General features: G+C 50.5%; 1 protein-coding gene across 1 annotated transcript in view; it reads right to left on the bottom strand.

Moving 5' to 3' along the window:
- IGF2R (insulin like growth factor 2 receptor) overlaps window positions 1-13,241 on the bottom strand; it is a 102,565-nt gene that overhangs the window by 61,642 nt on the left and 27,682 nt on the right. The window contains 5 exon segments of the mRNA XM_068984901.1: window positions 2,359-2,464; window positions 4,287-4,416; window positions 4,861-4,993; window positions 10,666-10,764; window positions 12,324-12,442. Coding sequence (XP_068841002.1) covers window positions 2,359-2,464; window positions 4,287-4,416; window positions 4,861-4,993; window positions 10,666-10,764; window positions 12,324-12,442 — 587 coding nt within the window.

Here is a 13,241-nt window from a genome sequence, read left to right as displayed (position 1 = left end):
GAATGTCCACAGGGAGACGGTCCCTAGCCCCTCTTATGAATGTCCGTGGAGGAGACAGTCCCTAGCCCTCTCTTATGAAAGTCCACGGGGGAGACAGTCCCTAACCCCTCTTATGAATGTCCAAGGGGGACACGGTCCCTAGCCCCCTCTTCTGAATGTCCATGGGGGAGACAGTCCCTAGCCCCCTCTTATGAATATCCACAGGGAGATGGTCCCTAGCCCCTTCCTAGGAATGTCCACAGGGTCTTGGGCAGGCTTCACGTGTACTCAGATCAGTTTTGCTCCCGGGTGAGGCCAGGCTGTCACCCCACCCACAAGCCCACCCTCTGGGATGGGTGCTGAGCAGGAAGTCACTGTGAACAGGGACGCAGTGCCACGCTCTGACGTCCCTGGAGGAGTGGTCCTCTCCCCGGCCCTGGCATCAGGTGCAGCTGTGCTGCCTCTGGGCACCTCATGCTGCCAACGCTTACTGAACACCTGCTGAGTGCCAGACATGGGGCCCAATGCCAGTTTCACCATCACGTGGCCAACAAGCTGCAGAGGTCCAAGTCCAGCCCCGACCGCTTACTCAGGAAATCGATGCCCCAACTAACCCCTTGGCTGAGGGCAGCCGGACAAACAAACAGAGATATGGACTGAGCGCTGAGCGAGAGCAGCCGGATGCCCAAGGCCGTGTGACTCCACGTACGTGGGAGGTCGGGGAAGGCAGAGGCCGAGGGGCAGAGGCGGGGCTCGCGGTGGCGGCCAAGGCTGGGTGAGCAGGGGGTGATGGTGGCTGGGCACGAGGCTTCTCTGGGTGATGGAAAAGTTCTGAGGCGATAATTGTGCAATTCGGTTAGCGCACTAATAACCATTAAACTGCACTTAGGCTGGGCGAATTTTTACAGTATGTAAATTCAAGTAAAGCTTTCTAAAAGAGATTTATGTGACAAGGTGAACGTTTTACTAAAGTTCCAGCTTCTAAAAGCATTTAATGAGCCGGTGAAAATGCTTCAATAAACCTTCTAAGTATTAAGGGCCCCGGGCCTAAGTCACCCAAGCTCTGCCCAGGCGACAGTCAGGCTGGACACAGAACCTCATAAGCTCCATGGAGGACACACCAGCCTCGACTGCCTCATGTCCCATGGAGAAGGGAGGGGCACTCTCCACTGTCTTCCCCGTGAGAGTGTGGAATGAGGCTCGCTGGACGCAGCACAGATCAGAGGGGGAAACACCGAGACCACGGCCACCTTAGAGCATCTCCCTAATTCTGATTCCCACTTGTATGATGGAAAGAAGAAATACACAAATACATGCAAAAAAAAAGTATAAATGACACTCCTCACGATCACATTCGGGACCGGCGTCGTTTACTGGCCCGCCTGGTCTTGGCTGAGTTGACACCACGCAGCCCCGGAAGTCTGGCTGGACCCGCACTGTAGTCTCATTCTCCACACCCCCCCAACCCGCAACACACACACATACAAAACGGCCAGCTGCCAGCCAGAAAGCAGAGCAAATTCCACGTTTGTTTGGGGGAGGACATTCTTTGGCAAAAGAATTCCGTTCCTCCTACTTCATTTTGCGGGGAGGACAGGCAGAAATAAATTGGAGGAAAGCCCTACCCTTCCTCCCTGGGGACGCCTCCCTTCAGCAGCACTGCCATCTGCAAAGACACTTAAGCAGCAAAGGACCTGAGGGACTGCGCTGGCCCGGGGCCCAAGGACACAGCAGATGCAAGGCCCTACCCTCAAGGAGTTTACAGCGGGCACTGGAATTTGAGTAAACAGCGAGTCATCAATCTGCCCGTGGGCAGGGGGCGGGCACGCAGGTGAGGGGGCGAACGCGCTTCTCGAGGCTGCAGGAATCTCCCTTCGGGCCCTCGTTTCCCCTACACTGGTACCCACCCCCAGAACCCCAGAGCGCTGTCTGCCAGGCCTACACGCCATCTGCACGACTCGTTTCTTACTATGCTCCTACAAACCACTTAGCCGTTTTTACCTTGCCTCACCCGAAGCAGTCAACAGACACGTGAAATCCACAGGTTCAGGATCATATGTACATTTTTTTTTTTCAAATATTTACTGACAGCCGCCTTGCTGTGAAGTTTTTTTTAAAAAAAAAAATCTGTCCCTGAACTATCAGATGTCATCCCACACGACCCTTGAACGAAAACACCATCCTACGGGTGTAGACGGAGGCCCCTCGGGCTGATTGCGAAATAGTACACAGCCAACCAGGCACGTTCGGCACATGGCCGGGTCTAGCCCGGGCCCACTTGGCTTCCCCGTCCACGATGGCTCGTCTCCCCCACGGGGACCCCCGGATGCGGGACCGCTGAACGCCGCTGGGGTGCAGAGCTCAGGTCAAGCCACTCACCTCTCTGCGCTCCGATGGGCACACGAACGTGATGGTCACCGCCGGGCTGTGGCCGTCACAGAAGTCTGGCTGGCCGGCCCCTTCCTTCACGTAACTCAGGACGAGCCTGGAGATGCACACATCGGGGAGAGAGTGAGCGTGACCAACTCGGACATCACAGCCCACTTCATGCTGCCCTCGGCACCCTCATTCAGGCGAGAGGAGAACAGATGTAGGTCACAGACATAAAAGACACCACAGGACAGACTCACTCGTGTTTATTTTCATTTGGGGGACATAAAATTTAAGTGAACGTCAATGAGTGCTGTACTTTCTCAAAAAACAAACAAAACCCAAAAAAAGAGCCAAATAATCACCATGTAAACTGAAGTTCTTAGAAAAGCTGTCGGGAGGACAAGGAACAAAATCATAAACCATCTAACAAAACAAAACAAACACAGCCCAGCTGGCCAAGGGCCTTTCAGCCCACGAGGCTGCAAGACCACTTCCTCTCTAAATGGCAACTTTTCAGTGCAAACCGAGGACTTTCTTTTTTAAACCTGATAACCGCCCAGAGCACTGGCCACATGGCCTCCCACTGGCAGGCAGACAGACCCTGGAAAGGTCCATGGTACTGGCCTCGCTGCGGGCCGTGGCCACAGAGGCACCAAAAACAGACGACCTTCCTGGTCTCTGAAGGTGACCTTGGGCTTTCACTCCATGCCCACGCTCTCCGGAGAGTCCTCTCCAGCCCCTGCCAGCAGGAAGAAGTGCCCGTTTGTCACCTGAAGACAGGGTGAGAGGCTGAACTCTGTCCCCGCAAATTTCACAAGCGGAAGCCCCCGATGCCCAGCATCCCCATCATGACTGTGTTTGGACACGGGGGGCCTTGGAGGAGGGGATGAAGATGAGGTCGCTGGAGTGGGCCCCTGAGACAGGAGAGCTGTTCTTATAAGGAGAGGGGCTCGGGACCCAGACACACAGAGGGAAGATCACAAGGGGACATGGGGAGGAGGCAGCCGTCCACAAGCTGAGACCAAGGGTCTCAGGAGGAGCCCCCCACCACGCCCCCCACAGACACCTCGGCCTCCAGAGCTGAGAGGGAGCTAGAGGAGCTGCCTGGGCATCCTGCAGCACTCGGTTTGGGCGGCCCTGGCAGGCGGACACACTCGCACATGTGGGAATCTCCCAGCATGCTTCAATTTAGGTCACGCGCCAGTGTTTTCTGGGGACAGAGTGCAGTCTATAATTGCACACGCTGATACACCACGAGTTCCAGACGGGAGCAGGTGCAGTGAGACGTCTACCAAAGGGCTCCGGGAACAGAGAGTGGATAAAAATCCTCGCTCCAAGTTCAGGACGTGGTCACGTGGGACCCACCGGAGAGAGCAAGCTCTCTGCCAAGCCAGGGGCAAACACAAGTCAGAAGGAGAGCGTGTGTCAATGCAGGGCTCCGTAAGAGAAAATGAACCACCCCTGCCAGAAGCTAGGGGGCCCACGGCGGGCTAGGGGGCCCACCGGACCCCAGTCGGGAAGCAGACTGTACCCAGAAGGACAACGGCAAAGTGGCCCTCCTGCCGCTTGCCCTCCAGGACTGTTTTTTTTTTAAAGAAGAGATAAAACTATGGACATAAAACCAATGTCAGGGGCGATGAAGCAGGGAAGACACTCAAACACACCCTAAGGTAGCGGCGAATTCGTGAAATGGAACCCACATGGATGGATGCTGGCTGCATCACGATAAACGTGTTCCTGCTCTAAGAAACAAATGATTAGAAAGTCACCAAGAATATGCAACTCAAGCAATGACCGGTAAGTTTATAAGAATGTGTGAAGTAGTAGTCACTTGGCAAGGCCTTTCTCAAGCCCTGGTGAAAAGGGGTATTCTTGCAGCTCCCCTGAAAAGCCAGGCTCTTGCTGAGAACTGCCCCTGCCAACCGCAGACTGACCTGTCATTGCTCACAAGCTTCAGCCCCTCCTGGGGCCGGCCCACGTCGAACGCGCGATCCCCTCTCACCAGGCAGGCGGCTGCGCCAGGGGGACACACACGCACTTGCGGACTCGAGGCCCGGAGCGCATCTGGAAGAGGTAACACGTGACACCGCATCAGACCACGCACTGGGCACAGCAATCACACTCAAACCTTGGGTCCAGGGGCTCTTGGAAAAACTGCAAATTTTCTTAAAGTCTCCAATATAAGGTAAAAGAAATTTGGAAACAAGGACGAGCAGGATCCCATCCCGAGACCCTGGGCAAGCCAAGGCCCGCTCTGAAAGTGGACAAGGGGATGAGCTCTCTGCCCGGCCGGGCAGCTGGAAAGCAAGGATGAAGCACTGGAATGCTGGCTCTGCCCCTGGTCCACAGGAGGGGCTGGGAAGCCGGGACACGGGATGTGGCTGGTGGCTAAGGGATGTACCCCTTCCTCTTGGAGCCACGGGAACCCTACGGTGCTGGGGCAAAGGCACTGAAGCCTCTGAATAAATCTTTCCCCCACTCCCACCCCTGATGCCCTCAGACACAGACCTATGTCCCTGCAGACATTGATGAACAGAGATGTATCCGGGTCAGAGTCGTCCACCAAGTAAGCACCGCTGGTCTTGATCAGTGGGTTTAAATCATGCTTCTTGAGCCCTCTGTCAAAAGCGTAACACGGCACCTGGGAGAGAGAAGGGAGAAGAAGGGGCTTCCACACACGCCTTCGGGTTGGGGGGGGGGGGTGGGCAGGGGCACGGCAAAGCCTGTGACCTCTGCCACATGACACCGGGCTCCATGCCTCAGGGTTTCCAGTGAGGCCCCCGAGGACCACATAATCAAGGCCTGCAGGGCTCCGGCTGCTCCCGTGAGCATCTCCTGCCTGCCCCTTCCCTCCCCGCCACCTGGTCCATTTCCACCAGGGTGCTCACTCATGGCTCCCTGTCCCTACCCTCCCTTAGCAACCACCTCACATCACCCTGGCAGCAAGTCCTCTCCTGCCTGCAATAATCTCTTTTAAGGGGGCCTCTAGGTTCCAGCTTCCATGTACCCAACTCTGAGCCAATATTTCTACAACCACCAGATCAACCCTTTAACAATTCCACCGAGTCACCAGAGATGGTCACATACCGAGTGAAGTCAAGCCAGACAGAGGAGAAATATTCTATGACATGCCTGCTGTGTGGAATCTAAGAAGACACGATGCAGCGGAGCTGACTTAGAAAACAGACTCACAGACTTAAGACGATGAACTTAGGGGTTGCCAGGAAGGAGGACGGAGGGAGGGCGGGTTAGGGAGTTTGAGATCGACATGTACACCCTGCTGAATTTAAAATGGACCAACAAGGACCTGCTGTACAGCACAGCGAACTCAGCTCAATGTCCTGTGGCCACCTGGATGGAAGGGGAGTTTGGGGGAGAATGGGTACCCGTGTATATATGGCTGAGTCCCTTTGCTATTCAACCTGAAACCATCACAGTGATGTTGATCAGCGATTCCTCAATATAAAATAAAAAGCTTATAAAGGAAAAACTAAAAAAAAAAAAGTTTTAAAAAATTAAACAAAATTCCCTCGAGTCACATCACTCTGCTCAAAATCCACCAGGGGCCGCTTCCCATCGCAACAAGGGTGCAATCCCAGCTTCTCCATTGTCTCCAACCCTGAGGACCACTCCACGTAGTCACATTGGCCTCGAGGGGCACTTCACCCCAGGAAAGTGACGCTGCCTCTGCCTGGAATAGTTCCTGGCATCCCCTCTCACCTTGCTCAGGCCCCGGGGGAAGCGTCGCCTGCTTGGCGTGGCCTTTCCAACATCTCCCACTCTCTCTGCGCCTCCCCCACCCTTTTCCTTCATTGCACTGGTGTCTGTCACCAGACACCCCCACCTGCTAACGTGCGAGTGAGCTCCTGAGGACGGGGGCTATGTCACTGCTGCGGCCCCAAGCAAGGCTTAGGACATGGCTCAGAGCCCGAAGTTCCTCCTCTGGGCATCCGGCCCACGCTTTGAGTGTGTGTGAGTTGTTCAGCCACCTCTGACTCTTTGCCACCCCAGGGACTGTAGCTCACCAGGCTCCTCTGCCACAGGGTTCTCCAGGAAAAGAATCCTGGAGTGGGCTGCCATGCCCTTCTCTAAGGGATCTTCCTGACCCAGGGATTGAACCCAGGCCTTCTGCTTTGGCAGGTAGACTCTTTCCCATCTCAGTCAGCAGGGAAGCCCCACTGGGTTCCAGCTCACACGTATTCTCTCATCTCTATAAATGAATGGCCTTCTGTTTTTAAAAAATCAAGGACTAAACCAAACCACTGCATTGTACACTTCAAATATATGCAATTTTACTTGTGAATTACACCTCAATAAAACTGGTGGAGGGGAGGAAAAAGGGGTCCGGGGGAAGGTTACACATGAAACCCATTACAGCGGGCAAGACCCTGTGCTTTCCAAGCTCCACCAAAGTCTGAAGGCAAAGCAGCCAAGCCCACAGGTGTGCCCCTGAGTAAATGCCTGGTCACCAAGTTTATGTGAAACAGCCCCCAAATCTCAGCTGCAAAGTAATATACCACATCGTTTTAATTGCCTTAGCCAAGAAATATTCTAAAAACTCATGTTCTCTGCAAATCATTTCAAAGGATCGATAGTCTGTTTCATCATTTCCAGTGGGTAATTTTCCTTAAACTGTTCGTTTGGAAAAGTGAAGCTATTCACAGGCAGGTTCATTTACAAAGGTTAACTGCTTCATGTTAATGTTTAGCTTTTAAATGTTTCTCGGAAAGATGCTATCAACCCTGCAGGAATGCTCTGACCCACTAACCCTCTTCCCCTGTTCTGTTTGCAGAGACTTCAGAGAGAGCTACTGGATTAAACCCAAGGACTCGCACCCCCTCGGCGGAGGTGGGGGAGGGGGACCCAAACTCATGTCAACCAGACCCTTAGAGCAAAGCTACCACTGCCTGTGACACTGACCCGACAGCTAGGTGCCAGCAAGGAGGGCAGGCACAGGCACAGAGCGGGCCGAGCGCAGGAGGCAGAACCCACGCACGGCACCACGTCCTGCCGAAAGGCCATCGAAGTGCAAGAGCAGGATGACTGCAGACCGTGACAAAGCTCCAGTGGAAGTAACCCACGCCCTTGATCCTGCAAATTCAAAGCTTGCAGCCCCTAGCAGAGTAATACAGTCAACAGAAATGTGTTAACTCAGAGGAGGGGGATGGAATTGGGCTGACTGATGAGACAGGAGACAAGAAGCAACTTTTCAGCTACGAGATGAAGAGAGTGAGCAGGACAGCACCCAGCAGGCGGGGAGGGGGGCCACCTGCCTCAAACTAGCTCTGTGTCACCCCAAGGCTAGAGGGATCTCCGTGAGCCAGGCCTGCAGACCCCACCCCCGCCCCCGCCCCGGCTCACGGCCACAAGCAACTGCTGGCTGTGTCTCGACTCCAGGAAGGAACAGGAGACACGCCCGACGCAGCGCCCCCCAGAATTGGAGCGAGCGTCGGAAAAACAAGCAAGGCTCCTGGGGAGAGTCCTCCCACTTCCTGCTCCGCTGAGCCGAGCAATGGAGACATTCATCAGCCCCGGGAATGCGGCGGCCGGCAAAGGGGGTCTCTGCCAGCTCCACACACAGCACACTGAGTCACCCTTGTTAACGGTGTGCTTCTGTACATTAACCATATTTATGCAACGCCGCTAGGACCACGCACTTGCCAGGAGTGCGTTTTCTGTGTTCCCTAGGGGTGGAATGGTAGGGGGTGCGCGTCCACAATCTTGTAAAGAAATTACGATCTAAGAGGACTCCACCGGGATCCACTAAGCAAAGCATGACGCGGGTGGGTTTAGACGGCACTTTCTGGAGCCCACCCCCGCCCCGTGCTCTCTGCCCATCACTCCATTCTAAATCCGATGAAGCCAAACCAACAGAAGCAATGAGCAGACACTAATAACGGGTGGAGATGAAGACCACACGGCCACTAAACCAAGCCTAGGTTTGTTTTTTCTTAAAGAGGAATGATGAGTGTTTCTACATTTAATATAATCCTTGAAGTTATACTATAGCCTATACGACGCAATCGAATCCTACTGAAGACAGAGAAGAGGGAAGACGCTTTCCTATGACTTGCAGGGGGTGAGAGCAACGCTCCTGCTGCAGCCATCAGGCTCTTGTGTGTGTCAGGGGCTCGGTCGTATCCGACTCTCTGCAACTCCATGGACTGCATGAGCTGAACCTCCCAGGCTCCTCTGCCCGTGGGATTCTCCAGGCAAGGATACTGGAGTGGGTTGCCATTCCCTTCTCCAGAGGATCTTCCCTACCCAGGGATCAAACCTGGGTCTCCCACGTTGCAAGAAGACTCTTTACCAACTGAGCCACCAGGAAAGCATCAGGCTCTTGTGTTCTTATCTACTTGTCCATACCTAAGGCAGAGCAGATGCCCTCCACACCTTCAGTCTATGGGCCCCCTGAACACAACAGCGTTTTCAAAATGTAATGACATTCCTGACACTGAGCCCCTCCAGGGAGGAAAACTCAACAGATAAAAGCCCTGCCGCCAACCAGTCCCAAAGAAAAGGTCACTGGGAGCAAATCAACATTCCCCCTGCATCTTTCGATCAGCTTCTAAGAGAAGTTAAACATCACTTTTGAGAAAAACATAGGCTCTAATCTCCCCATTTCCACCCCGCAAAACGACTCAGGTCCAGGGTCAGCACCCTCGTCCTGTAAACATGTTAGGCTTTGTGAGTGACGTAGGTCTCTGCTGTGTATTCTTCTCGGCTTTTTTTTTTAACAATCCTATAAAAATGTAAAAAAACAATCCTAGGTCTGAGGCTGCACAAACAGAGGATGTAGTCTGTGACTTTTTGACCTAAAAACACAAAGGAAACCAAAAACAAGCCACCGTTTCTTTCTTTGGGGAAGTAATTACTCTTTAGGTGGTGGGAGACAACTGTCAGTTCAGCAAAGCAAGGTAAAAGAGAGACTCGGTTAAAACAGGAAAAATGGGGGTGATAACTATCGCTTGGAGAGTCAGAGTCCGCAAGAACCTCCATGGGGCCTGGGGTCTCTCAGGAAAGCAGAAGGCACTTCACACTGGTTCAAGGATGCTTTACCTGCCGCTAACGAAATACTGGCAAAGAGTCTAACCTAAGTTTTTAAATGCAAAGTTTAAATCTGACACCATCTCCTCCTAGTGTTATTTCATTGTATCTTCTTCCTTCCCATTGAACGTTCCTTACACACAAGGCAGCATCCCGACTAGCTTTTCTTTTAGAGACGGCCGCATCTGAACAATCGGTGATAGCTCAGTATTTGTAACTTAACATGGCTTTTTAAAAAAAAGATACAAACGTCTCTTTTTGCCCTTCTTAAATGACAACGTATTAGGCCATCAGGTAAATGACCGATTACTCCCATCACTGATCACTCCCAGTTCCTAGCTCCTAAGAGGGTCTCTGAACTCAACTCTACAGAACAGAAAACGAATATAGAAAAAAGAGAATACTCAACCCAGGAAGACTATTGCCTGGGTGAACAAAGGAAAGCCACCTTGAAATCCCGGGGTGGTGGGATGGGAGAACTGCAGAGGAAAGGGCCCTCTGCCCCCTCCACTGCCAGGGAAAGTCAGAAGCTGTAGGTTAGAGAGGATGGTGCTTCATCGATCACCAGGAACACGTGCCAGATACCAGAGAAACAGGGGAAGTAGTGACAGTCATCTGGCCTCTGAGGTGAGCTGGCAACAAATGTAAGGGCCAGGCACACCTGACCTGGATCCAAGATGCATTTAGAAGCCACTCCCAGGCCAAGGAGATGGTCTCTGCAGGCAGCGTGGTGATCTAAACCCCAAAGTCAGCTTGAGACTTAGTTCTTGAGATGCATGGCATCAGAAACCAGGATATCACTTGCTCTACATGAGTGAGCCATTCCATTTCCAGTCTGTCCTGTATGTTTAAAACACCCTGTCCTAAAAGTAAGAACCATCCAGGAAAAGTTATCAAGGAAATCACACAGTGTGTGTGTGCGTCAGCTGCTCAGTTACATCTGACTCTTTGTGACCCCATGGACTGTAGCCTGCCAGGCTCCTCTGTCCATAGGATTCTTCAGGCAAGAATAACTAGAGTGGGTTGCCGTTTCCTTCTCCAGAAGTTCTTCCCAACCCAGGGATCGAACCTGGATCTCCTGCACTGCAGGCAGATTCTTTACCATCTGAGCTATCAGGGAAGCCCAAATCGTATGGTCTCTCTGTTTAAACTGAGTTTGAAAACCAAAAACAGATTTCTACCTCAAAAGGTATGTGTCTGTACTTCAAACACTGAAGGTCCCAGAATGTACTTCACAAACATGTAACCCTGAAGGGCCCCTGTTACCTCTTTATTTGCTTTAAATATATCCTTCTTGCAGGCTGCAGTAGTCCTCCACTCGAAGTAATGCACACAATCTGTTGCAGTTACAAACTCGGGAGTTCCCTATTTTTAAAAGAAGTAAAAATAAGTTAGCACACCACGTATTGTAAAGTGCTCCTTTTCTAAAGTTAGAAACCGTGAAAGCTAACGAAAAATTTTAAACTAGCAGCAGTGGGTGTGTTGTGGGGGGAGAGTAGTAACACACAACTGTTTTAGTTAACAAGGTCAGCCGAGTGAGAAGTTCCCAAACTCAAAACTTCTGAGACAAAAGCTTCATAAAATCATGATGGAATTTGGCTCTAACTGATCCAAAACTGTTCTCCGGCCCCAGCTATGCAAGTACAGTAAGCTCATGGGAAGTAATCCCTGCAGACCTTCCACTCTCAAACTCCAAATGTTCTCTGAACCAAACGCCAACAAAACCAAAGCCAGAAAATGTGACCTCATGCTTCCTGGAAGCCGACGGAGGAGGCCCATCTGGACCTGACCAAGCTCATACACCGGCCTTCCTTAAACGCCCCCACACTGGAGCGGGGGGCCCCTTCTAACAGACGGGGACCAGCGATGACCACGGTGTGGCTGGTTGATAAGACCCAGCGGGAACTTACCCCTACACTCCCTGAGGAAGTCTAAGGAGCTCTGCAAATTCTGGTTCTTGTAGCATGAACACAGAATTCCTCAAGAAAAGTTAGTTAAAATTCAAACGACAGCTTACTCTGTAACTCAGACCTCCAGATTTCATACCACTGCAAACAGATTATTTCCCAAAGTTTCAACATGGACAAGAGTGCAACGGACAATCTGGTCCAAAATTAACAATATTGAGTTATTTTTCAAGTTCTTCACGCAAGACAGGATGGTTTTAAAATGCAACAGTCACAGCACCAAATTCTAAAAATTGTATTTTAAAGCAATCTGGTAGCCACATGAGCGTCACTCTATCTGATTTTTCTAAACACTTGGATTCTTACCCTGATTATAGAATACTCACAGAACATGTACACAAGTCGTTTTTCCTAAAAGCTAGCAATCGTTTGCTGAGAGTCCCTTTCTAAAGAGTAAAGATTAAAACTAAAATATCACATACAATATACAGACAGTGAGGACAAATGTCATGCTTTAAACAATTATGTTCCATTTCAACACTAGTAATACCCCGAAAGTTGGGCACCCCATTACCCACTGACCAAGGTTTCTTCTTGATAGGTGTCAGTTTGTCCAATTTAATGTAAATGAGAAAAAAAAACACACACACACACACACTTTAAGAAGCAAACACGCTGCCCTGAAAACTATCAAAAGAAAATGCAGAAAGAAAAAAAAAATATGCCAGCAGCATAAACATTAAACAGAGCTTTGAGTTTAAACACACTAATCTTTACATTGCGTTGTACACAGGATGTGGGTCAAGTTTCACTTAAACATTGTAACTATAGGCTTAGGATTTGTTTACTTATTGGTTTTTAATGATGATGGTCATTTGGTTGGGGTTTCTGTTTATCTGTTCGCTTGAGTTTTTCATTTTACTCACTTACTTGTCTTAGAATACCAGGACAGCAAGAACGCCCTAGGGACAAATATTCTTAAAAGAAAGATTATGAAGTGACTCTCCACGGACTCACCAAGGTTTTCCCACATAAGAAGGTGATGCTACTCTGAATTTTGTGATTCTGCTGCTTACAGTTCACTGTTGTGTTGAATTCCAGAAGAGATCTGCTTGCGGTTTTCAAAAGAGAGTCACCTATTCGGAGAGAAAAGAGCATGAACAAGCTAGAAGACATTCATAACCAAAAGCTATTTCCAAGTACGAGCAAACTAAAAATGGCACTATAATTCATCTGAAAAGCTTATAAGCTTACAAAGTGCCCTTTCCCAAGAATTCTCTGTCTCAGGAATGCCATCCTCACCCCACCTCCTGCTGTTCAAGCCCCACACAAAATGGCACTAAGTCCTATCTTTCTCTCATCTGTCTACATGGGCAAGTTCCAGCACTTTGACCTTCTTCTCAAATCCGTCCATGTCTCTCCATCTCTACGACGACTGTAACCACTGGTTCCCGTGCTCTGGCTACAGCCTCTTAACGGGGCCCCTTGCCTCCAACTCCTGTCTCGTCCCTCACCATCCTCCCTCCCCCCCCCCCCATCTTGCACCAGTCTGATCTTCAAAAACATAAATCAGAATATATAGTTTGGCTGATGAAATCCTTTTTATAACTTCATACATACACACTGTAAAAACAAAAAATTTTTAGAACAGTCCACAAATAGGGTGATCACTTCTCAGTTTGCCTGAGATATTATTATAATAAAAAAATCTATATAGTATCAGTGATTATAGTTGGCACAAGAACAGACAGACTGGAACAGAGATCAAGACACCAGAACAGAGAGCACAGACACCTGGATTCTTGAGTCAAACTTTGATATACAAGGTATCAAGTCGGTGAGCAGAGAGACTGTTCAGTAGATAAAACTGGAAACAAAATAGCAATCGGTACTGGCAAAAGATAACTGAATCCCCACTTAAACCACTGTATACAA

This window comes from Capricornis sumatraensis, chromosome 13 (genome assembly GCF_032405125.1).
Source record: "Capricornis sumatraensis isolate serow.1 chromosome 13, serow.2, whole genome shotgun sequence".
Classification (NCBI taxonomy): Eukaryota; Metazoa; Chordata; class Mammalia; order Artiodactyla; family Bovidae; genus Capricornis; species Capricornis sumatraensis.
Note: the sequence above shows the minus strand (reverse complement) of the source record. Positions and strands in the feature narration are given on the sequence as shown.